Source organism: Triturus cristatus, chromosome 8 (genome assembly GCF_964204655.1).
Source record: "Triturus cristatus chromosome 8, aTriCri1.1, whole genome shotgun sequence".
In the NCBI taxonomy this organism is placed as follows: domain Eukaryota; kingdom Metazoa; phylum Chordata; class Amphibia; order Caudata; family Salamandridae; genus Triturus; species Triturus cristatus.
This window is the reverse complement of record NC_140591.1, coordinates 249,367,373-249,393,970: the sequence shown is the minus strand read 5'-3', so window position 1 is coordinate 249,393,970 and position 26,598 is coordinate 249,367,373. Positions and strand designations below refer to the sequence as shown.

General features: G+C 42.0%; 1 protein-coding gene across 1 annotated transcript; it reads left to right on the top strand.

Moving 5' to 3' along the window:
- The first annotated feature begins 1,223 nt into the window (after window positions 1-1,223).
- On the top strand, window positions 1,224-23,338 carry LOC146801923 (stromelysin-1-like). Its single transcript, XM_085621449.1, has 10 exons — window positions 1,224-1,473; window positions 4,696-4,937; window positions 5,047-5,195; window positions 5,683-5,808; window positions 17,000-17,161; window positions 17,364-17,493; window positions 17,832-17,965; window positions 19,979-20,138; window positions 20,902-21,005; window positions 23,077-23,338. Exons 1-10 carry the CDS (start codon window positions 1,372-1,374, stop codon window positions 23,175-23,177), a joined length of 1,410 nt encoding a protein of 469 aa, XP_085477575.1. The 5' UTR covers window positions 1,224-1,371; the 3' UTR covers window positions 23,178-23,338.
- The last annotated feature ends 3,260 nt before the right edge of the window (window positions 23,339-26,598 follow it).

Genomic DNA, 26,598 nt, shown 5'->3' with positions numbered 1-26,598 from the left:
AGGTTTCGGGCAGAGCAGTCATGGTAAAAAGCTCTTGGTTGTTCGGTGATGTCAAATTTTGTGCGTCACAATATAATGTTGTTACATAGGTTATCCATATGTCACTAGCAGCCACATTACACCTGTCATGGCCATGCCCAGAAAGTTTGTTAATATATGACCAGAATTCAGCCTGTTTCTTTGGATTTAGCAAGGAAAAAACATGTATTTTTGTATGTACGTTTGAGTGTATATGCTGTTACTGATATTGTGCAAACTTTATAGGTATGGTGTCCTTCAAGTGGAGGTTGGGAAGTGATTAGATATTGTGCTACTTAAGCTCAAAGATGTAGATTCCCTTCCACATGGTCTATGTTGAACTTCTGAAGAAGAATATTCAACAACAGTTCCAGAGGGTGCAGAAAAAAATATTCAAACCGGATTTAATGTCAATAAGCAGTTCTGTGTGAGCATCTGCACTGGCTCCTGCTGAAGGAAAAGGATTAACTCTGATATCTTGCAAACCATCAACAAGGCCTTCTGGGGAACAGTTGTGTCCACCATCAGGACCTGCCAGGAATGCACTCAAGAATGAATAGTTCCAGTCAGATGCAAAAACCAAAGGTGAAGTGGAAGCAAGGTGAAGAAAGAGTGGCAACATCAGTGGGCACACAGCTGAGGAACTATGGGGCACCATCGCTCATGGAGTTAGGAAACTACCACAGATTGAGGAAAGAGCTGAAAACATTGACAATCAGACATGCCTTCGACAAGGTCAATGCTGCATGGGACGCTCGCTTCTGTAATTAAGGACCTATTCCCTCCATCTGCCTTGAGCATGCTGGTGAACATCTCATGTAAGTTCTAATAAGTGATTCCAGCAACTGCTGACCAATGGAAAGAAGGCTAGAACGTTATGATGGAAATTGACACGAAAACACTGACACTAGGTCTCAACAACGTTTTTCCCATTGGTTGTTGAATGTTCAGATGTGGCAACAAGACCACCGGGTTAAAATAGCAAGCATGTGGTAACCAAGGCATTACCTACTAACTCACCTGAATTTCCTCTGGTAAAACAAAACTGCTTTGACAGAAAATCTAAATATTCAAAAGACATAAGTGCTTCAGGTCGTTTTCTCAGAAAGAAGTCTTCCGTGGCTTAATCATGTGAAAGTGTCGTAACATCGGTAAATTTTCCCGGCCATGAATCGTCTGTCATGAACTTCCTGCCTTTTTTCTCTGTTGGTGAATTGGTCGGAAGTGGGAGGGCATGAATCACGCTGATTCTGGTGTGAAGAGAGCTCGCCGGGTCTGCATAAATAGAGGGTGAGAGGGAGAGTCAGGAGAGAGTCTCTGACCTGAGGTTTGCCTCTCGGGACAGCCAGGAGAATGAAGATCCTTCCCCTCCTCTTACTGTGCGCAGCCGGTGCTTCCGCCTTCCAGGAGGCACCTGCGAACGAAGAGGACGAAACCATCAGGCAGGATGTGGAGGTGAGCATCGTCATTTCATTGCGTTGGAAAATACGTCTGCTCGTAATATTTACTGACATATGAACGTGCACATCACACACATATAGACATACCTCACATGCTCTTTATCCTTTGTAAAGTTGCCAGGCGCAAACAGTTGGCTGCAGGAGAAGGCTGCATACATTTCCCTTTTATGCGTTCTAGAAGCAGGGTATCAAAATAAGAAAGACGCTGCAAACAAAGTGCTTTCTGATCAAACGCAAATAAGAACTGCCGAGAGAAAGACGCAGAAAAGGCGGAAAGCACAGAAACCATAGGTTCAGTACAGGTAGCAAGTAAGAACATTTATGTAAGACAGCTTTAAGGTCTGGACACTAGCAAAACTGTTAACGTGCGAATGGCAAAAAGTGCCATCTGTGACATCAAATCAGAGATGCTGCGGCGAATAATATGGAGATTTTCTGGTCGACTAGGAAATCTGTTAAGTGGCTAAGGCCAGGCAAAAAAGTAAGGTTGTAGTATACCCAAATATTTACAATGCCTTTTCCCCACAATTATTGAATTTCGACTTGTATGCCTACTTGAAGGAGCTGTAGGCTGGGGGACGGGTCCATGAGCGCGCCTTTCACCTGTGGGCGCAGAGGGGGGGATTTCTGCATAGACAACAATTTTGTGCACATTAGCAAGAGATGAAAACGTGAAATTACACATTTACTAGATCCCTGCTACTGTGCGTTATCTGCTCAGCAGACAACCCACAGTTGTTGGGTTGGGACTGACACGTATTTCCCTAGACTTAGCTTGCACTTTTGTAAATCACAAGACAAGAGCACAACTCGGCAAATCGCAGCGGTGCTTATGCACATGAGTTTCAAGTGGATGCTTCTGTTCGGCTCACGGACATGTGTGAGGGTTTATGCCCGAGGAGAAGGTTAAAATGTGTGGAGTAGATTCATTGCTGGCCTTAAAATTCAGAGGCTGGGTTTTTTCATCCTGGAATTGAGACCATAAATCATGTGTTATTAGGCGAATCACTTTAGCTAACATTGCAACTGTATTTATTTAAAAAAAAGCATCCTTTTTACTGTTCGAAACAACCCTATGGCATGTTGCTCAGTAGTGTCCCCATTATATGCTGCCACCTTTCTTGCTTCACATCACAGGAGCCCTAATTCTGTCTCCCCTGAGGTGACACAACAGAGAGCCTGATTTATAGTTTGACAGAGAGGGTACTCCGTCAAAGCTCATTTAGAGTCAGGCACACCTTCAGTAAGTCACCAGCACATACTACTCTGTCTCTGCTGCAGGAATACACCTCCAACAGCCTGACAGAGTAAGGGGCAAAGGAGGTTTGGCCATGTGTCGGCCCACTCTAATTAGAGTGGGTAGGCAAATGGAGGGTTTCACTGTCTGTTGGACTCAGCGATGAGGCGAGTGCAAGGTAAGTGACTTTATTTTTTATTTTATTTTACTTTCCCTATTTCGTCATCTGTACACTTTAATAGCCCCATGGCCGTTACCTGTGCCAGACTCGCCTGCTATGTAGACCTCTAAACACAGTTCAGGCCTGCCATTGCCAAGCCTGTATGTGCAGTTTTAAACTGCCCTTTCGACCTGGCAAAACAAACCTTGTGCTGGGCCCAAACCTTCCTTTTTATTACATATAAATTATCCATAGGGGACTTGTACTCTTAAGTTTTACATGTCATGGCAGTGAAAAACTCTTAAAGTCATTATTCACTACTGCAAGCTGTATATCTCCCATAGGATAACAATGGGATTACTTTATTATGTTTTCTAGGAGTAATTTCCCAATGCCAATATATGACCGATTCAAGTTTGGCGTCTCTTGAATCCTAATTTAAAATCTTAATTTATGGTGCATTCACATTATAAATTAAAGTTCTGGGAATGCCAAATTTAGAACATTGGCATTGTATTTGCCTTAGCCATTGGTGCATGCAGCCTCTCTCTGGTCACATGACTGGGTGTTGTTGGCAGTTGAGCTTTGTGTATTACTTCTAGTCAGCCACACACAATAGGAGCTTAGGTGTGACTGAGAGTGCCATCACTGACAGGATGGGGAAGGACGAGCTGGGCCCAACCTCACTTACACCTGAATAGACTGTGTCCTAGCACCACACTGGACTGCATGCCCCCTGTAGTTAGTCTTTGTCCACGGCAGGGAGGGCAGGGCATCTGTGTACTTCAAAGGCATGCCTTTCTAGGCATATCCCCACTTCAAAGGCAGAACTGGGTATAAAAGAAGGACCTCAGACACCACCACATCAGTGCACTTCAGGACCTATGGATCGCTTCAGCTGTGCAAAGCTTCTTTGACGAAGATCCACTCAATGCTCCACAACCAGGATTTAAGGAACTCTATTCAGAAAGCCTAACTGGGTCCCTGTAGCTGGCACGCACTCCATCGCAGTTGGCCTAAACTTGTGACTTTTCCCTGTCCAGCGCAACCAGATATCCCCGGTAGCACTTTGTGCTTTTGGGCACTATTTTCACTATAAACTTTAAAATGCAATATTTTCAGCTCTACTAATTAAATTTGTGTCATTTTGGTCTTGTTTTGTTTGTTAAACGTACTATATTTCTCTAAATCTGTTGAGGACTCCCTTTTTGGTGTGTTTTCACTGTACTGTTTAAAGTGTTGCTCAAATAATTTACACATTGTCTCTAAGGTAAGCTTTAGTGCTATGTGGCAAGCTACCATGGGAGTGAGCACAGGTTAATTTGGGGTTTGCTTGTGCCTTATCCTGACAAGGATTGTGGTTGCTGCTTGACCAGGCCTTAGTCTCCATTCAACCAACAAGCCAATTTCTTACACCTGCCCACTTACCAGGTCTCTCATAATCAAGTCCTAAGTGAGCCCACTGGTTGCACTTTGTAACATAAACTGCGCCATTTTCACACAAACCATTGAGGTCTATGCTGGCAAATAAGCGTGTGTTCAATGTTTGTGAGGACCCACATAGTTTACCATTGTGTGGGTATTTACCTAATTTGGATTGGATTTCTTTTACCGCTATGTTGACACTCCATTTGTATAATGCAAGAACTAGTGTGTGTACCAGATGCATGGTACATCCATTGCGCACATCAGGTACACTCCTGTGGTGCACGCGTTTTATAACTAGTGAATACTGTAATCCCTCTTAGAACTGGTGAAATCTTTAAGAATCAAGCCAAAACTGTATCAACCCGAATCCAAGCTGCTACTTATTTTTTCAGGAGTATCTTAAAAAGTACTATGGCCTCAACAGTGATAAGACCCCTGTTCTGAGAAAGAGCGCCAGCCCTTTGGCTGAAAAAATCAGGGAAATGCAGAAGTTTTTTGGGCTGCAAGTGACTGGGAAGGTCGATTCTAACACGCTGGAAGTGATGCAGCAGCCCAGGTGTGGAGTCAGCGATGTTGCTGCATACAGCACCTTCCCTGGACGACCTGCGTGGAGAACACATGCCCTGACTTACAGGTAACTGCTCGCAAATAACTTTAACAATTGAAATGACATGTAAGGAAATGCAACATGCACCAAAAGATTCGACTGATGTGACTTTCTGTTGCCTTTCAAAATCAAAAAGAATTTTGAACTACACCCCCGACTTGGCAAGAGCTGATGTGGATACAGCAATCCAGAAAGCCTTCAAACTCTGGAGCGACGTGACCCCGCTGACCTTCACCCAGACCTATTATGGCACAGCTGATATCCAGATCTCATTTGGAGCACGAGGTACGGTAACACTTAGTGCACTTCTTTCCTAACTTCATATCTTTCTTTTTCGTCCTTTCCTTGTTCTGGCTTTCTTTGTTTCTTTCTGTTTAGCTTCCCGTCTTCTTTTTCACACTTTCACTTGTTTCTTTCTCTTCCCTTCCTGCGTGCTTTCTTCCTTTCTTTCTCTCTCTTCCTTTGTTTCCTTCTTATTTTCTCCTTCCTTATTTCTCTTCCTCCATCTTTCCTTTGTTCCTTCAATTTTTTTAATGGAATCAAATAATTTGACATTTTGTCCACGTCATGGAACATTATTATGAATGAAATGGGTCCATAGATTTTGTAAAGCAAATTAAATAGTAATAGTACAGGAAAGAGCCTTGGTAGTGGTATTGGTCGAGGAGCTGGGAATGTTTCGTGACTCCTGCGCTAGACTTAACTTATCGTTTGGGGAACACATTTTTATGTTTGTTCAAATGAGCAAATCTTCCATTTTTCATTACCTTAGAACATGGTGATTTTATTCCATTTGACGGTCCTTATGGCACTCTTGCTCATGCTTTCGCCCCTGGGACTGGAATCGGTGGAGATGCTCACTTTGATGAAGATGAAAACTGGTCAAAAGGTTCCACTGGTAAGTGATGAGAAATAGCAAGGAGATTCCATGCGTAATGTGCATTCATTGCATTAATGTCCTCTGAATTAATCCCTGCATCTGTAAGACTTTCATTAAGACTCACCAGTTGACCCTATAAATAGCTTGTTCCACATAAACTCTTCTCCTGTTATAGTTAATGACATGCAGTCCTCTTATTTCTCTCGTAACTGAGGAACACGGTTGTCCCCTGTGTCCCCAGCTTACTGTATTAGTTTTAGAACCATTCCTTCACCAACTGAGGCATTCTGATGATTTTTCAGGTTTGAAGTTAAGGACACTCATGTTAAATTCACTCCTTATGCAGATGACATCCTTCTATTCATGTCTCACCCAGAGCATTCTCTAACCTTTACTCTTGCACCTCAAGTTACAAATTAAACATAGCTAAGTCTGTAGCAATGCCATTAATCAATACTGTAGCAAACAGCCATTTATTGACGCTGGACTTTATTGGAATTCCAGTAAAATGAAATGCTTATGAATACTGGATTGTAACAATCTTAAGGATAGTCTTAAAGAAAACTCAGACTCCCTGTTTTCTAAGCTCCATCACTTTTCTTAGAAATGTTCCCCACTATACCTTTCATGGTGGGTCCGCTAAAATACTATAAATGATGCTCCTCCCTATTATTAATGTCTTTCTCATGAGGTTACCCGTTAAGATATCTAAAAGATTGTTTGCAGGGCCGGACTGGCCATAGAGGGCACCAGGCGTTTCCACAGTGGGCCGCCAGGGTGGGGGCCGGTTTTAGACCCATGATTGGCCGCTTGTCAGGTCTCGCCTGACCCAGCGCATGCGCTGGTCTGTTGAGACTTTTAGTAAGGGCTTCAAAAAATACTACCATGGCCGGCATACAGCCTGCGTGCATGTGCGCGGGCGTGCGCTTACAAGCAGAGGCGCCATATGGCTTTCCTCTCGCTCTCCCGTGTGCGCGCCTCGCTCTGCCTCACTGTCTTGCTCGCCCCTCCCCCTCCACAGAGTGCGTCTCGCGCCCGCCCGTCTTGCAAAATAGCGGCCAATGCTTGTTTTAGTGTGGCAGGTAAGCTTGCTTTAATACCGTCGCCGTGAGTAGGCTGCAGAGTGGTAGCTTTTCATACACTGCTGGGGCTGTACTTGGTGGGAAGTATGCCGAGTGTTGGCCATGCGTCATGTTATGTATGAGAGGACAAAAAATATCAGTAGTGAGGCACACTGGTAATTAATTATTAAATATCAAATGTTCAAACAATAGTGCTGCTTGGGTGCACACGAGGTATCTCCCTCTGACCTGTGGAAAGTGGATCCAGACGTGTATAAAGCACCAAGATAAAGTACTTAGTGTCCCTCTGTTGCACTCCGCAAGTGGTCTACAAAAGACCTACTAGGTTTTAAATCAAATCCACAACAGCCTTTATGTAGTTTCGTTTTCCAAGAATTCTTCTTTATTTGTCAATGTAATTCATCATGATGATACTTCTCATATGTGAATATATATTGGATTCAATGCATATCTTAAATGTCCAAGTTACATTTAGTATCCTTTGGATAATCCCAATGCATTTCGAGTCAAAAGACCCTTCATCAGGGGATAGTAATCCTATAGGTAAATAAACGGATTGCAATCAATTACAATTGTGGCAGCAGGACAGGAGTTGCGTTTGTGCGGGAGCTGCGTCTGTTTGTTGTTTAATATAAACTCATTAGCACCCAGACAGGACATGAGGGATAGGGTAGCAGACAGGCAGCAATAACGGTCTGCCACTCTTTGCCCGCAGCACAACACCTCCACCCCTTTGGGGGCAGCACGCACACGCAGGAGTCCCCCCCCTTTCCAGCACCCCCACTTTTCTGGACGGCATGCACAAACGTGAATCTTGCATCAACCAGCACCTTAGGCAAAACTAAGCAGAAGATACCGACCCCTTCACTCCACACCCTACTCTTCTGGATGGCATCTACAAACTAGGATCTTCCACCCAGCGCCAACCCGTTATGCAATGCCAAGCATAAGACACTGCCACCTTCACTTTCCACACCCTTTTCTGGACGGCACGCCCAAACAAGGACCTTGTAATCACCTCCTTTGGCAACACCAAGCACAGGACAGTGCTCCCTCCGACCCATCACATAAAGCCTGTGCACAGGGAACTGGGACTGCCCGATATGCACAGAGCAGATCCTTGGGCTTGAAGCACACAATTCAATATCCACTTCCCTGTGCAAGGACCTCTGATCGAGCACGCCAGCACTCGACGCCTGCCCTGAATACTGTACACAAAGTCCATGAACCAGACGCATTTTCTCTACTCTACTCTATCGGTGTCTGGTTTACATAAAAGTTTGGGACTTTCATTCTGGACAACAGGGTGGGATGTGAAGCACAGTCGTTCGCTCCCACATCACTGTTAGGAATCCAGAAATGGCAGAGGGGTGAAGACCTTCTTTCTTCCCAACCCAGTCGCCACCTTTGGACTTAACGCACTTACGGCAGCTCTACAAGGATACTACAAAAAACAAGCATTGGCATAGCCAATAGGTTTTGCTTTTGGGACCTTATAAGTATTTGGTTATGCAGCACACTATCCTTGGTGCAATAACATCAACTGTTGTATAGCTAAAACGTATAAGGTCCCAAAAGCGAGACCTATTGGCTATGCCAATGCTTGTGTTACAGGGTTGCCAGTTTTGCAGCATAACTGCAATTTCGGTCCCAGGCAACAAAAGCAGCAAGCTTTTCACTAGCACCCGTGCACCCCCTTCCCCCGGGGCCGGCCGAGCTCTTTGCCAGGGCTGTTCTCGGTTCCCAGTCCGGCCCTGATTGTTTGCTTCTACTGACAAACTCCTCCCCAAATTTCTATGAAATGGTAAATTATCTAGAACCTCTTTGCAGAAAATAAAACTTCCCATGATTTCTGGTGGAGATGATTTTTCTGACTTTACTACTTATCATAGGGTTTTCAGAATTAATCAAATACAGTGTTATATGTCTCCTTCTACCGAAATTGCTTCTAAATTATAGTACATCCTGGAATGTGAATCAACAAAAAAGGGGGGGACCGTAGGGCTTTTTTACTCGGTCCAGCATACGTGCCCAAGGCAATGTATTAAAGAAGGGTATGCAGTTCCTAAGGGCATGAGGATATACAAGGTCCTGGAAAGTGCTATGATATCTCTTTTTGAGCACAAACATTTTCTTTTCATGCCCAATTCTTCTAAATGTTGGCTGCCTGCGACTGTTTCACATTAATTTACCTTATCAAAGCCATTTGCTGTTTCTCATCTCACTCCCTCCAATCTGTTCCTGAATTGTCCTATTTGGCATAACATATGGCTTATGAAGAATAGGAAGCTCTTTCATTACATTTACTGCACTACCTACCTCATATATCCTCCCTCCCATGCACCATGCGTACCCTGGATAATAAGTTGTCAGTCATAATACAAACTGCTTTCATACAATATACGTTTTCCTCTCATTCCCAGCCCAGTTAACCTCCTCCTCCAATCTCATCAATTGTGTACTCCAAAGCTGTTACCATTTACAAATTGATTAAAACACCCAACTAAGACAGGGCTAAAACAAATACTGAAACATTGTGGGAAAGTGACTTGCCTATCTCGTTATCGGACAGCATGCGGGACAAAATACATCCCAGAGTTTGCACTGCTAGTTTAACTCAAACTTGGCAATTGTGTTTATAAAAGATTATTTTATACTCCAGTTGGTCTTTTCAAGGCTAAGTTTGTTAATCAAGACACATGCTGGCGGCAGAGACGTTTTAATGCATGGGCAAAGTGGGCTCTGGCCCAGGGCCCCAGACTTTCAGGGGGCCCCCTGACAGAGTCAGCTCCGTTCTCCAGATTTTTGCCCTAATGACCTTGATTATTTCTTAAACTGATTGTTTTAAATACTGTTTCCCTTTAATTGATGTTTTATGTGCCTGATGTGTGAGAGTCTAGTACATCCATTCTGCGGAGAAATGTTGCGTTTATGTTTCATGCAGTATACAGAAAAAAAGTTTCTTTTAGATCAAAACAAGGCCTAACATATAAGAAATGGGAGGGCGTCACATTGATTATTTGCAGTAATATTGGTGAGCTGCTGCTGTGTTACAATATTGAAAACAGACATACCTATCCCTGAATATTAGATGTAAACACATTTAGGGCCTTATTTATGAGAACTGATGCATCGCTGTGTGACTTCTTAGTGCACCCTCCTTGCGACATGACGGATGCGTCATATTTACTGTATGTCGCATCATGTCGCAAGGAGTTACAGATACGTCAGTATTTCTGGCGCATCTGTAGGCGCAAAAGTGATGCATTGCTGGGGTGTGTCTGAAAATAGAAGCAAGTCCAGCAATGTGTCCTTAGAATTTGGACGAGTGTTCCTTTGCACTGTCAGGGACCTAATGAAATTAAATGAAGTAATGTATTTAATAAAGCGCGCAGCCACTCAGACTAGAGTGTCCTGGCACATGACAGCGGGAGGAAAACGTGCGTAAAAGACCCATCAGTTATTAAAAAGCCAGGTTTTTAAGTTCTTCCTGAAAGAGAGTAGGTCTGTGGTTAGTCTCAGAGACTCAGAGTCTATTCCACAATTTTGCGCCTAGAAAGCAGCGGGATCTCCCTGCAGTGCGGGCACAGCATATTTTAGGTACGATGGCCAGGTAGGCATTGGAAGATCTTAGGGGTCTAGATGTTGTGCAGTGATTAACGCGCTTATTTCGGTAGCCGGCTCCTAAGCTGTGGAAAGCTTTAAAGAAGATGGTCATCGCTTTGAAGTTGATCCGTTCTTTAATGCGGAGCCAGTGTATAGACTTAAGAATAGGGTTCATACTAGATCTGGGTTTAGGTCTCAGGATGGCTCTAGTCGCGTTTTGTACTACTTGTAGGCGCTGGATAAGGGCTTTGGGAAGACAGAGGTACAAGCTGTTGACATAGTCAAGCTTTGATGTCACCAGAGCCTGAACCACGATCTTTCTACTATCATGCGATAACAGTGGCAGGAATCTTTTTAGCATCCGGAGTATGCCAAAGCAAGCTTCAGTTAGATTTTGGATTGGAAAGTGCATGGAGTGTGTCTGGTCTATGACAATTCCTACGTTTTTGACTTTCTCCTTTTCCGCGGGCGGGGGAAGCAGATCTTTTGGCCACCAAGAGCTCCAGTCAGGAGTTTCTGGATTACCAAAGAAAATAACTTCAGTTTTGTCAGGATTGCACTTCAGATGATTGATCTTAAGCCAGTTAAAAACCTTTGTGAGGCAAGACCTAATCATTGCACCGTCAAAGTCGGTTCCTTTTTCACATGTAAAAATCAGCTGAGTGTCATCAGCATAGGAACCAATTTTGATGCTCTGTTCCTCTACCAGAAATGCAAGGGGGGATAGATATATATTAAAAAGGGTAGGACTGACAATGGAGCCCTGGGGGACACCTACATTCATGGCCAGAACCGGGGATGAGAAAGGTGGGAGCCAGATGTCCTGAGATCTATTTGCCAAGAAGGATGACATCCATGTTAAGGCACCCCCCCAGGTCAATGTTAGCAAGTCTCTCCAGGAGCCTCTCATGTGGGACCGTATCGAAGGCCGCCGACAGATCAAGCACTATCAGAACAGCCTTGCCTCCCTGGTCCAGCTTACCCTTGAGAAATTCAGTCACATCCAGGAGAGCGGACTCCGTACTGTAGTTAGCCCTAAAACCGGATTGGGACTCATGAAGGAGCTTCCCATCATCAATGTGTTTTTGGAGGGCCTTGTTTACATGCTTTTCTAATACTTTGGAGAGGGCAGGAAGAAGGGAGATTGGCCTGTAGTTGGCAGGGTCCATCAGTTTGGCGTTAGCCTTTTTTATCAGTGGAAGAATCTTAGCATTCTTCCATAATTTCGGCATGTTGCCTGAGGAGAGGGAAGCATTAAAGAACTGATTTGCCGTGGGGATTATGGTGGGAGCTAATAGGTTCAGGATATTCGCTGGACATGGGTCGGTAGGAGAGCCAGACTTACAGGCACATGCATGAAAGAAAAACCGGTTGCAAACGGGCAGATTCTCAGAATCTGCCCCTTTGCGACCGGTATTTTTGCATTTGGGATGCATCATTCCAAATGCAAAAATCGCAATTTAAGGAATCTCTCAATTGCGATTACTTAAATTGCAATTGCATTTAAAGAATCCCAAATTGAGATTCCTTAAATGCAATGCATTAACGTAAAAAAAAATAGCGATTTCGCTAATAGGGGGAGCAAATTACCATGAAGTTGAACTTAATGGTAATTTGCAAAAACTTTGAAAAATGCACTTGTGTGAATTTTTCAAAGTTTCATGTTGCGCACACACATGCCCTTAGGGCATGTGTGTGTGCAACATATGTGCACAGATCTATTTCAGGGGTGCAATAGGGTGTAATTTTGACCCCCTTGCACCCTTGAAATTGCATGAGCTATTTACGAGTACCTACTGGTACTCGCAAATTGCTCATGCAATCTCCAATTCATTCCTATGGCCCAGGAGGCCCATAGGAATGAATGGGATGGCATTCCTTAATTGTGACTCGCAATTTGCGAGTCGCAATTAAGGAATGTGTAGGAAACGCTATTTTTATAGCGATTCCTATATGCATAGGCTTTTGCAATTCCTTAATTGTGATTCCTTAATTATCGCAATTAAGGAATCGCTAAAGCCTACGTTGATGCATGTGCCAGTTAATGCTTTGGAGAAGGGTCAGTGACTCTTCAAGCTAAAGCTCAGGGAAAACTAGTAAAGATGGAGGATCCAAGAGGTGAAATTTGCTATTGGAACTAAGGTAGAAGGTCAGTTCTTCCACTGAGATGTTACTGAAGGCTTGTTGGATCACGGAGATCTTTTTGTGGAAGAATTGAGCTATTTGTTTAGACCATTCTTCCGTACATGGCCCTTCCTTTGTGCCTGCTTTCGGGACGGTAAAGGATTTAACTATGCTAAAGATTTTCTTACTCTTATTTAGGGCATTTTCTATTTTGGTTTGAAAGAAGTTTTTCTTGGCTGCCTTCACAAGAATGTAATGAGCTTTTAAGGTGTCTTTATACACCTTCCTGTCCTCAGGTAGATAGGATTTACGCCATTTCCATTCCATTTTTCTACAATTTCTTTTGCTAGATCTGAGGGAACCGTTAAACCATGGAGCTGGTGAGGCCGACCTCTTTGAGGAGCGGGAAACAACCAGTACCACTGTACCAATGTTGGTACGGAGCCATGAATCTATTGAGAGGGTGTCCGAGTCGGGGCAGCCAGACAGCTCCGGTGAGGAACAACCGAGGGCTTCTGCTAACATCGGGATGGATATTTTATGGAACGTCATGTAATTAGGGACCCTCTGCCCTGTGTTAGCCCGAGTGGCTGTGGCAGAGTTGGGAATGACATTTTAATAGGAGGTGGTCAGACCAGGTAATGGGAAGAGGTAGGCTTACTTATATGTCAAAGTTGTGAAAGATTTTGTCTAGGGTATGGCCCTTCTCATGGGTGGCCGAAGAAATAGATGGAAACATGTTGCAGGCCTTCAGCGTCCCCAACAAGGAAATTGTTTGAGGGTCTTTTCCATTGTCCATATACATATTGAAATCTCCCAGAATAAGGCAGTTGTTGTATTTTAAGGCCAGGGAGGTGGTGGCTGTATTAAGCGTAGTAATAACATTTCCAATTGCACCGAGAGGTCTGTAAATCAGAAAAACAGCTATGGTATGATGGGGGGATAAGGTACAGCAGAAGCCTAAGGACTCTGCACCCTCGATGTTTTCCATTGGTATGGGAGAGCAGTCTAGTTTTTAATTATAAATTATCAGTCTCTCCTAAAGATTTTATAATCCGTAGGGATGGCCAAGGTGATAGTAGGGTTGGAGGCTACAGACAGCCAGGTCTCAGTGAGAAATAAAAGATCAGGCTGATCGTCTAAAAGTCGGTCATAAATGTGTGGTTCATGCATTTGCATAGAACGACAATTTAAAAGGGTGGCCTTTAAGTCCTCTGTTTTCTTATTGTTTTTACACTTATTGTTGCGTGGGAGGATCTTGGGTGCGAGTTTCCTAGGTTGGAGGAGAGACCAGTTGCGCTTATTAAATCGAAAGTCTACCTCCAAGCTCGGATCAGTGGCTGTACACTGACATAATGGTAGCCGCCTAAGGCTAAGAGGTTTTTCCCAATTGTAATATAGTGGAAGAAACTCACCGGAGGGGAACTGGGCAGCATGGCCAGAGCCAGACGCCTCCGGGATGCTGACAGGCGCAGAGGGCCTTGCCTTTGGCACACCAGCGGCGCACCGGAGGCACGCGTCCGTTTGCATCGGGAATATATAGGCTAATGCCTTTGATGAAACTGGACCGCTAACGCAGCTGAGGAAGCAGAAACTACGTGGGCGGAAGTGAGGAGCCCGATAGTAGCCCCAGCCCTCCACACAATCGGCGTATCAGCCACGGCGGACCAGGACTGGAGAAAAAGCGAGATGCGAATCGGAGTTGCTAAGGAGGTGCAGGCAAGCAGAATCAAGTAAAGTGCAAGTGCACGTAGGTAGAAGAAATTGTTAAAAAGCACGTAGTAATTCAGCCACAATATACAATTTAAAAAGTATTAAAAACCTAGTAGCAGGGCAGGAAACACTAAATCCTACTGCTATCAGCTGCACACGTCTGTTTGCATCAGGAATATATAGGCTAATGCCTATGATGCAAACTGGATCGCTAATGAAAATGAGGAAGCGGAAACTGTGTGGGAAACAGGGGCTCAAATTGGATCATAAATTCAAAGCTGTTCTGAACAGGGGCCCCCAAAATATGTTTGGTCCAGGGCCCCCAAAATCCTTAAGATGTCCCTGGCTGGCGGTGTGATTCACATGCAGGAACGTATGTTCACATGTTTTTTTTTCTGTCCATTTCTATATAACTTTTGGTCTTTAGTTTGGGACCAATGAATGATATAACTCAGATTCATATACCCCTTTTGCACCCAGTTCTGTTTTTGAGCAGAATGCATCTTGCCTGGTCTGCCAATATATTGCTTCGGACACTAGTATATCTTCTGATTGCAATAGCCAGACATGTTATAAAGTCTAATTGGTAATCCACATATAATATCATTATTTTATGATGATGGAATTTAGTGTGCCATCATTACAGACTAGACAAATGTGATCTCAGCTTGGTACAGTTATTAGTGAAGCGTAATAAAATATGGATGCCGCTTTCTGACTATGTATCACACATTACTACGATTAGTGTCTCTTCTAATTCCAGCAAATAGCAAAAATTTTCATTCTTGTTGTATTGCATGTGTTAACATGCAGTATTTCATGAACTTGAGATGTTTTATGCATAAAAATATATTTTCTTGTTACTTCTTCTTCTGTATCACTCTACAGTTTGACTCACTACTTATATTCTCCTCTCTCTCGCCTTCTCTTTTCTCTTTCCTTTCTTTATCATTTATCAACTAAATATACTATATATGCCTGTAGCATTGCTTATATTCAATTTTCTCAAATTTATATTTTGTGAGTTGCTTAATTATCTGTTTAAATTTCACAGCATTGCCTACATGTATGGCAAAGTTTTTTTCTACTCTGTTGTTCTTGAATAAAAAAATCTTTAACTTAAAGAAAAATCATCTGAACTAGTAATGACTCTATCTAATGGACTCTGCAGAGATGAACGTCTTTCTGTAAAATTCAAACAAAGCCTGAATGCCTGATGCATGGATCTTTGTTTACACATTGCATAGATTAAGAACCCCTCCCATATTTACAAAAGTCCCATAGCATATACTCGGGATTTTTGATTTTTGTGAATTTTCATGCACTTACCTTGCTCCTGTGCATTGTTTTGAGAGCAGATCAATAGAATATGCAGTCTTAGGCAAAATTTGCATTTAAAACCTTTTTTCCTTGTTTATTCCTATGGATACTTTCTCCATGTGGAGAAAATACCTTCTCCTACACCCTTCTTGGAATTCTTCTTTTCAAGCTTTCTGAAAAAGGTTACACATTGGCAGTCAGGCATGCACAGAGGCCATCTTGGAGGACTTTTTGTAAACTTTAAGAAAAAGAATGCCTGATATCTCCTATCTGTCCAAGTGTATGGTATGTATACACAAAGGAGGTCATTTTGGAGTGTTTTAGAAAGTATAACAAAATGTTTTCTAAGATTGCTGCCTTAATGTGAGTATAGTGGCCACCTTGTAATGGTTTTTTATGCTTTACTAATTTAGCATTCCAGGGTGGCAGATGACAATTTTGGAATCATAAATGATAAAACAGAGTATGGGAAGTGATCTGCACCAATCAGTGAAGTGTGAGCGGTAGCCGGTTGCAGCTGCTGGGACCTCACAAAGCTACTTTTTAATTTAAAAAAAAAAAGAAAAGAAAGTAGAGGGTGAGAAGAGGGGCGATGTGAGAGCAAAGGACAAGCAGGAAAGTGAGTGGCCTGGTTGTAGTGTGCAGGTGCTGACCTTCGCAAAATCAATTAAAAAAATAAATTGTAAAAATGAAGAAGCCGACTGGGGGGACCCATGGGATGACAAAAGGGGTTGGAGAAGGAACAGGAAGAGAGCTGACATGGAAGGTTGAGGAAGGCCTTGCACTTCCATGGTATGCTAAAACACAAATGAAAAATAGCTCCTTGGTAACAGCAGTGGAAGGATACTACTTATGCAATGAAAACAATGGTAAAGAAGCTGTAATCCAGGGGAGACACTGAAACAAGAATAGGGAGGAAGGTCATGGAAAGAGGAGCATCCACCCGAGCTACACAAAAAAGCCATCTATATACTGAGCTTGGGGCTGCCCCCAAGCCTAGTCTATGCTTCGCAATTGGAACACCAGATCTTCGAAAACAGACAGCAAAAGACCTAAAAACAAGGCAAACCCATAGGCAGTAATCACACAAGTTGTCATAATATTGATGCACAAGAAAACTGTTAATAAAAACAATGCCCTACTGTGATGGAGATATGTTATGTATTGTACTCATTGAGGGTCAGTATCACGCACTGAGTTTGACATCCAGTTAGTCAATGATCTGCCATCAGATATTGTTTTCCTTTGTCCACTGTGTGCTGAAAGAGTGTCTAAGCTCCATCTGTACTCTCTTATGTGGAACTTTTTATTGGAACCTTTTTAACTTCTGACCCTAAACGAATACCCTTTATTTACTTCCTCAGGCACTAACCTTTTCCTCGTGGCAGCTCATGAGTTTGGCCATTCACTAGGCTTGTCCCATTCCAATGACAGAAATGCACTGATGTTCCCAACCTACTCCTATACGGATCCAGCCAGGTTCCGGCTCCCGAAGGACGATATTAACGGCATTCAAGCAATATATGGTAAGTGGACCATAAAAACAACTCTTTATCTTCCTTTTAGTTAATATCAAAGGCAAACTTCTTGCCAGCATTATGCAATATTAAAAAAAATATTACAGATGGAACCTAGATAACCGAGAATTCTTTTTTTTTTTTAAATGCGCACATGTGTATCCAGTCATTTTTATTAATAATATGGAACAATCTTTACTGTCTCCTCAAGGACCATCTAAAAAACCTGATCCACAAACACCACCACCAACGAAACCAACCCTACCAAGCTATTGCAACCCCGCTATACGTTTTGATGCTATCACTACTCTCCGCAATGACATTCTTTTCTTCAACGGCAGGTATAAAAACAATTTATTCCAGAATTCTGGTCTCCTTACTGGAAATCTACATTACAGTCTCCTACTCTTCCTTGCTCCAGTTAAATCATTTGATAAAGGAAACATCCTTCCAGAAATTGTTTGGCATTCATTAAGTTTTTATATTTATATACTTTGTTATTTGGTCAAACCTTTCCCGACACCTGTTCAGATGTGTTAAGTGGGTATTTTTGATGTTTAATAGTTGCAATCCTCGCCAGCCTAGCATCATTATTTTATTAAAAGGCTGCTTTTTTGCTTACATTTTTCTATGAGAATTTTCATTTTTTAACCCATTATTGCCTTGTATTTTTATACAGGACTTTCCTGCGCAGGATGCCACATACTGGACATGTCATAAGCTACACAATCTCAGCGGTCTGGCCATCTTTGCCATCTGGGATCCACGCCGCATATGAAAATCAGCAAAAAGATCAGGTGCTTCTGTTCAAAGGTAAAATAATACAAGTGTTCAGTTGGTTTCTAGCACTTCCTGTGGAAGTGATAGCATTTGTTAGTGATAGAGGAACCTGGTTCAAACTGATTCTTGGTGTGTTTTTTTGTTGGTGCATTTAAAGACTCATGTTAATGTCGTAGGGCGTTTGCTCCTCTGACGTCTGCTAAGAGCATCTCAGATTTATGGAGACATGTTTTTATTTTAAAAGGTGCTTATGCGATTAAGGATTATCCATCAGAAGCATATTAATTTGTCACCACCATAATGAAATTCAGCACTCAAATTAAAAACAACCCCTCACACAGTTTGGTTTTATTAGATCTCTTTGAAAAGGGTTGCATTCCATGTGCAAGAAAACACTTCTCTAGGTCCTCAGTAGTACCATATTTCCAATTATTATCATTTTGTAAGTTCCACATTCTAGTTCTATGTGATTACTTGAGTTGCACATTTCTACAGTATCACAGTACATGTCCTGCTTTTAGTTATGGCCTAGAGGCAGCTTTAGCTGTTTGCCAGCCTCACGTTTAAATCGTTTTTTAATTTTTTTTTTAAATAGACCTTAGTGCAATAGTGACAGGCATATAATACAGATTTTAAATGATGTGCACTACATATACTGTATTTTGCCTTAAACAAGTACACCGATAATTATAATAAATAGTTTAAAATATAGATAATACTCAGATAACCATAATTTACAGATTAAACATGATAATCAATATATCTCATAAGACATGCATCCACAAGCTTTCAATCATATTTCAACTACTGTAAATTTCATACAAATCTTAGGTCTACTAAAATTAGTACAATAAAACTATAACATCAATTATCCCCACCCACAGTTACCCCTAATCAAGTAAAGCAGTCGGAAATAAAGTGACAAAATATTCCACATGCACAAGTATATCACAGTAGTACCCATTATCACCCAATACATCAGTATTAAACTATAGCTGTTTGCCAGCCTAAATACCCAATAAGAATGCATATAGGATCTGTGGCCCAGCCTCCTTCAGTATTTGCTCTGTTGGAGTTTCATTCAGATTCTGCATCAGCCCACACGGCAGCAAGCATAAGGGTGCAGTGGCTCAGCCCCCATCAACTCTTGTCTTCATTGGCAGTGTTCATCATGTTTCAGGCCAGCCATCCGACAGTCATTGCATATTGGAAGTCCCAATCTTTTAAAGTGATGGCATTCTCTTTGTTTGCTGTAGGTGTGACCCCTTGAAATGGGCAAACAGGAAGGAAAAAATGACTTCTAAGGGACTGAAGGAGGACCATAGCATTGCACCCACTGCCACTGTACAGCTCTCCTCAGACATAATTGCAGATGAGCTTTGGAAGAGGAGTAGCTGCACTGCTAAGCAGTCCCCGATCCAGCAGTTTAAATTGGCATAGTGTCCACAGTAGATCTTCCTACTGGAGGTATCCTACAACACATCACAGCTAATGAGGAGGGGTAGGTGAAACTTGCATAATTTCATTTAAGGTATTCAGGTGGAATTACCCAAACCTTCCTGGAGATTACACATAATAACGCTAGAAGAGTAATTCCGCATTAAGCTCTGTTTTCCAAAATGGATGCAAAGATGCATTTTACACTAAAAATAGCACTAAATGCAACAGAACATGATTAGCAAGCAGCCACTCACACTCGCTAAATGTGCACTTGGTGTAAGATTCCCCCCCAATTTACTCCTAACATTTAGCGCTAGTTTCTTAGCACAAAATGCACCTACACATCCAATATGGGCATGTGGATGCATTTTGCATGAAGAAAATGGCACCAAGTGCAACAGAAAATAAACAGCAGCACGATCAGCTGCTTGCGCTCACTAAATGTGCTCTCACATATGCAGACTCTAAATACTAAATAGCCGCAATATTTACACTGCATAAGCTACAGTGTAATATCATAGAGTTTCATGCACATCTTTAACAACTCTACAACTGAAATAGTATCAAGCATGTATGAACTACTTAGTGATGGTCTTTTGTTTGCAGGAAACAAATATTGGGCAATGAAAGGATATCGGATGTTGCCAAATTACCCCCAAAACATCTACTCACTTGGATTCCCCAGAACAGTGACTAGGATTGATGCTGCTGTCTATCACCCAGACACAAGAAAAACATATTACTTTGTCAATGACAAGTACTGGAGGTAAGGAGATGAAAAAACCTCAGGCAGAACTATGAAGATTATAGTTCATATTAGAGATGGCATGCTGTTTGTCATGTTGCGTTCATATTTAAATGGTTGGTAACATATATTAATGTATGCATTATCACTTACTACACAACTGATGATGATAAAGAGAACCTATTTGTGGCTAAGAAATCAAACAGCACATCTTCGACTTAAATCCTAATAATAGCATTGGCCTGCTGTTTGACTTCATTGATACTTGTATGACTTAAATATTTCTTATTTAAATATTGAAAAATAGTTTTATTATAAAGGAAAATAATAGTCATACATTATAAGAACCACTAAAGACCATAAAAACAAGAACATCTTTGTTACAAGCAGTGTTCACTGACATTGCTCCATGAGAGTGGCTTCACTTTAAACATTGAGGAAATGTCCTGCATTGATCACATACTCTTCGAATCACTATATCTGCCTCCGACGTGTTTCAACCTCCTTCACATGGGAAAAAATCATGTTATAGTTAATCCTCTGATATTTTTGTGAATCATTTTGTGTCTTGTTATAATATTTTGAATGTGTGCCAGATTTACTTGTTCAGAATTGAGATGATACTAGTCATCACTTGCAGCAGTGGAACATTACTCTAGTGCCATAAATTACAATATGACTGGAAGGGAAGAAACAAAAGACAGCATTAACCAAATTATTTTATTGCTTGTTAATTAAAAATATTTCTGGACTAAAGTTAAATTAAACTTATTGGTGTCTTTAGCTTTCATGAAGCACTTCAGGTCATGGACAAAGACTCTCCACAGCAGATAGTAACTACGTTCCCAGGAATCGGCAGAAAAGTTGATGCAGTTTTTTATGCTAACGGTAAATAAGTCAATCTTTTTTGGTGAAATTTAAAAATCTTGTCAATTCTGTGTTTATGTTAGGAGCATGGTTATGTTTTTGAATGATATATTAATGTCATAATCTATGCATTGATCAATGTTTATATCCCTTTGGCCTTACTGGGTAAAAGCTGGAATTCTCTCCACAAGCACTGGTAAAGCCACTAGGTTTACCAAGTGTTTTTTTCAGGTTTGAGTAACATTGTTAAAAAACAACCACTACACATATGAATGTATGCGCAGCTGCCCTTTTTAATGACATTTTCTAAAAGTGAAAGAAAAATGATTTAAAGATGCTCATCATAAACGTACAATGGCACAGCAGCCATCTTTGAATGTTTATACTTTTGGTTGACATGTTTTTATAATAAGATGGTATACTGCAGGGGTTGGGACTGTCTTTCAATGTTTTTCTCATACCAAAAGAATCAAAGATGGATGCCTTCTCAACATATGCATACATGTAAACAATCTTTATATTTTATTTTCAATTGACCATTCCAAGATAGTCGTTTGACATTTTGAAATTATAAATTTAAAAAATACAGCAGATGTAGGATGCCACACAAATTGGAATAAAGCAAGCATCCCATTAGCAAAGTGTATCATGTGCCCCCTTGCTAAAATAATGAAAAAATGGGAAATTGAAAAATGTACATGGAGAAAGGGGAGAAGGGGGATGCACGGCTCACATGTTGGCAAAAGCAAGTAGCCCGATACCAACGTGCAGCTCCAAGCTCGGGAAAAAGTTTTAAAAAATGGATATGTAAATAAAAAATAAAGAGGCGGTGGGGAAGACAGCCAGGAAAGTGCTAAAAGCAAAATAAAATAATTATTCCCTCACAACAGCAACGAAAGGATTCAACTCACATAATCAAAAAAGCGGTGAGAGTGAAAGTCTTCCTTGGCAAGACAAACACAATAAAAGGGAGGACATTCATCAAATAAGGGGGCAGGGATCTGCATTAGACAACAAAGTAATCGAATCACATGCAATGGGTGCACCCAAAGACCACACTAAGGGGCCGATTACGAGTTTGACGGCACGGCGGTGGGACCGCCCCGACGCCACACAGTCAAACCCGCCTGAGAACTGCCCTCTATATAATGAATTTCCTTTGGCATTCCCACGGCGGTGCCTATAAAATAGGCACCACAATGGGAATGTCAGAAAAAGTTCCAGCACTGCTGAAAACTCAATGCCGTGCTGGAACTTCTGTGCATGCATACAGGGGAGCACATGTTATGCCCTCTGCCCCATGTATGCATTCACAGGGCGTGGGCCATAAGAGGGCACTGTAGGGGCCCCTTTGTTTCCTCTCTGCCAGGGTTTTCATGGAGGAGAAACCGCCACGAAAAACGGCAGTTCCCTGGCGGAGTCAGCAGTCCCAGGGCAGCACAACCATTAGGGTCGAAATGTGGAGGTCGTAAGACCGCCACTGCTGCCTCACCACAAGTCTGGGGACTCGAGGACCACCAGACTCGTAATTTGTCCCTAAGTCTTTATTGGAAACATTAGCTCAATTTGCCAAAGGACAGCTAAATATGTTTGTACAAAAGATCTAAAAAGTTGGGCAGTAACTGACCAATCAATAAGCCAGCACAAGTTAATTCTCCAGGAGGTTTATACATGGTACTAATGACAGACAAAGCCAAGACACAACCCAAACTGCTCTGTAGAAGGAATTTGGGTAACATTGTCAAAGCAGCACACAATGGTCATCAATGCTCACAATCTCTCTGGAGCTTTTGGCACTGTTGGGCAGCCACATGTTTTTATACAGCTCTCACATGCTCCCAACAAATATTTACAATTTCCTGACACAAAATTAATGAGGTAGGTCTATTTGTGGCCACTTGGAACCGCTAAATGTGTTCAAAATACATTTGCACATCACTGTTTGTGATTACCATAGGTTACATACATCTGGCCCTAAATACCTATGGCTGCAGTTTTTGCATCCGTTCAGAGTATGCTAAATGCTGTCTAAAAGGAGCTAGTTGATGCATTTCTTTTATGGTGTTAAATAATAGTTCTTTCTCCTTTTTAGGACTTCTGTATTTCTTCAATGGACAACACCAGTTTGAATTTAACATGAGGTTGAAGAAAGTAACGCGGGTACTGACGAAAAGCAGCTGGTTTACTTGTTGATTAAAGTTTACTTGAATATAAGTATTATAATGAAATAACCAAATCCACTCATGTTTTCTTGATGAAAGAGCACTAAATTCAGCTTTTGCACAGATAATTTATTATATTTTTCTATAGTTTTTTAATTTTGTGTAGTGAAAATAAAGTAGTTGATCTATCAAGATGTCTGCGTTTCTTCCAAGAGCCATGTTTGGGTTTAGTAATTTGTCCAAATATCACCACAAAGTCCACAGATCATCAGGAGGCTTATTTATCGCAGAATATGGTACAACGGCATGGATGGGCCTGGCCGTGGCCTCACAGACTGTGCTATCTTGGGTGGAAGGAAGTCTACCTATATCGAGTCTCACCCCTTAATAATCACATTCTAATTTTCTGAGGTGTAACATGGTAATAATATGATTTGAAGCACTTCCAATTGTTATTTAAGTGCCACTTTACCATTTCAGTGAGGTATCAGAAGAAACAACTAGAGAGCATCAAATTCAAAACTTTCTTCATAAACAGTGGAACATTACATATGATGGGATTGTACTTAGACTAGGCCAATGGAGGCAAACTTCACATTTTACTCAAGATCTTTGAGCTGCCCATAATTGTTTCTGTACCCAAGAGGGAGTCAAAGCCAATTTGGTGCATGGACATTACACAACTCCTCCCATTATAGACTCTTGAGACATCAACGAAGATGTGGTCCTTGTCTGGCTTTGGGTTCAGGTAATACTCATTCGAAAGCTCCTATTAATAAAATTACATTTCCATCATACACCTATTCCAAGATAAAAATATGATGAACCATCAACCACGTCACGTGGCATGACTGGGTTGCACTCTGGTACGGGCATACCTTCTTTCCACACTAGGGTATAGCATTGTTTTTTGGGGGGGAATATAGAACAGTAATCTTTTTCTTTTTTCACCCGAACAAGTTTAATTATTTTTTTCTTCAGTATACGTAGATATCAATGACATACTTACATATGAGCCTCGTCATTAGTACAAGAAGCAGGTTTCCATGGCTATCACATGAGTGCACATAACTTCAATTACATCTTGAACTCGAGTACCCTCCTAATCCAATTTCTAATATACAATAACATCTAGGTGGGTGGTGGGATGAAGTCAGTATTAAAGTCACGTGTTGTAGTGTTATAGTGAAGAATCCATTGTACCCTAGATGTGTATAGGAGGAGGGAGGGACCCCAGGAAAGAACCAGATGCAGCAAAAGTGGATGCTAGTGAGTTCCCATGTACAGAGGGGGTAGAGGCCTAATCTTCAAGCCTGCACTTTTTAAGGTTAAAGGTGACTTACCATCATTGGTGGCATTTCTGAATTATATCAGGATTACCCCCTCCCTGCAGCAGTTTCCCCTGCACTGCTCGGTGCAGAGCACGTCCACTCAATATACTAAAGGCCTGACACACTGCTCCAATCTGATCATTCTTGAGGGTTTCCAGGCCTGCACAATGCACCTTTTAGCCACCAGCAGTGCTAGATCACAGAATCTGTTTTACAACTTCCTCCACTTCGACTGGGGCATTAGTCCAACTAAGCAACTTTCATGTTTCAGAATTGTTGCTTTACACAAAGGCCGCTTAAGGGTACCCATGCTCTACCCAAAGACTGCTTAAGGGTACCCATGGTTTTCTATCAATATACAACAATGACTGGGCACACCCACTATATGAAAGAAGTTGTCTCCCTGCTCTCACAGCTGGTGCACCTGGACTTCATGGTGCAGTACATTTTAGACAATCTGGCCAGATAAGTTCTGTGCAAGAAACTGAATTGATGCATTTTACCTCTTATATTTCTAGAAATTTGAGAAGCATGTCGATGGATTGAGTCCCATTCTTTGTCTGTGACTCTTGTCCCAACTCTTGTGACCATGAATCGGTCCATAAGTCATGAACTGACTCGCCGGAACCTCGTATTCCTGAGCCATGCCCAAAGGTGATTCATGATGTCCAAATCATACAGATATCCCACTGTCCAAATTCTATAGATGTCCTACTTTGACAAACCCCTAGCTGACTCAGTGGTTGTTGGACTTGGCCCTTCTGGCGGGTTCACCCCCAAAACTTTTTGCAATTATCCTAGCTTTTTCCCTATGGAGTGTTAGTGGTTTTAGACCCCTAGGCACTTTAGCACGGTGTCCCCGTGTAAAAGTGCGTGCGCTCTGTGTTACATTGAGTGAGACTGACCTGCCCTCTGAAGAACCAGAACCTTCTGGGTCTGGCGGCGCAGGGTACGCCTTAATCTCCTGGATTCACCTGCTTAGCTACACAGAGACACGGGACACTCTGTCGGCGTTAGAAGATCAGATTTATTAGCTGCAGCTAGTACAGTTATCCCAGAAGTACACAAGGTAGGTTCTCAGGAGACTGCCACTTCACTCTGTGGCGCACAATCTTATATACCATATAGAAACATATACATTAACCAAATGTACACCCAGAGCATACAAGAAAAGAACCAATAAGGAAAGTTGGAAAACATGACAGAACCAATAGGAGAGATTGGAAAACAAAGTGTCAGATGACTCGAAGATACCTCTCCTTCAACTATGTTTGTCACCCCTCCCTCAAACTAATTTATTAACAGATTCGTAACTAACTTGCAGGTGGCGAGATACGTTTGTGTGTGTTGGAGGACAGTTGTGAAACGAGAGAATGCTAGCAGGGGACAGTGAAGGCCAGACGATAAGATAAAGTCAGAAAAGAATAGTGTGAATCAACAGATAGTTGAGACGGGGATTAGAAAACCAGACTGGGATTAGTGTACTCGGCCAGTCCTAACACCAGCTTTGCAAATAGAGGCAGAAAGGCTGTTTTTTAACACGAAGCTGCAGAAAGAGCAGAATAGACTTTGTTCGCCGTGCTGCCTGAGTGATGGCAACACAAAATGGCGGCGGAGCACAAAATGGCAGGTCGATTCGATCGCGATCGGAAATCGAAGTTCCTCAGACCCTCCTTTTGCCAGAACTCAGGCAAGATAGACTCATGTTAATCTGAGTCAATGTCGATAGCCATGAGGTCATCGAGCTGTTGTTGTAACATCATTCTTATGTTTTCTGTTACTTGTGGTTTGGGTTTAGGGATGCACATAGTAGCACAAAGGTCACAGATGGCGGGACCACAGTGCATACAAAGGCAACAGGAGAAAATAATGGTCAGAATTATTCCAAGTAATGTCAACGCTTTCCAACCCCATTTGGACAGTAGTCCCCAAAACCACTCCGTAAAAGACCAATCTCCTTCGTCCTTGTGAATCGACTCAGAGATTATGTGCAACTTGGAGATAGCTTGGTATACTGTCGGAGCGTCATTAGGTATGAAAATACAGCAACTTGACCCGATCAATTTGCACACTCCACCACGATCTGCAAGAACAAAATCTATGGCAACTCGATTCTGTAAG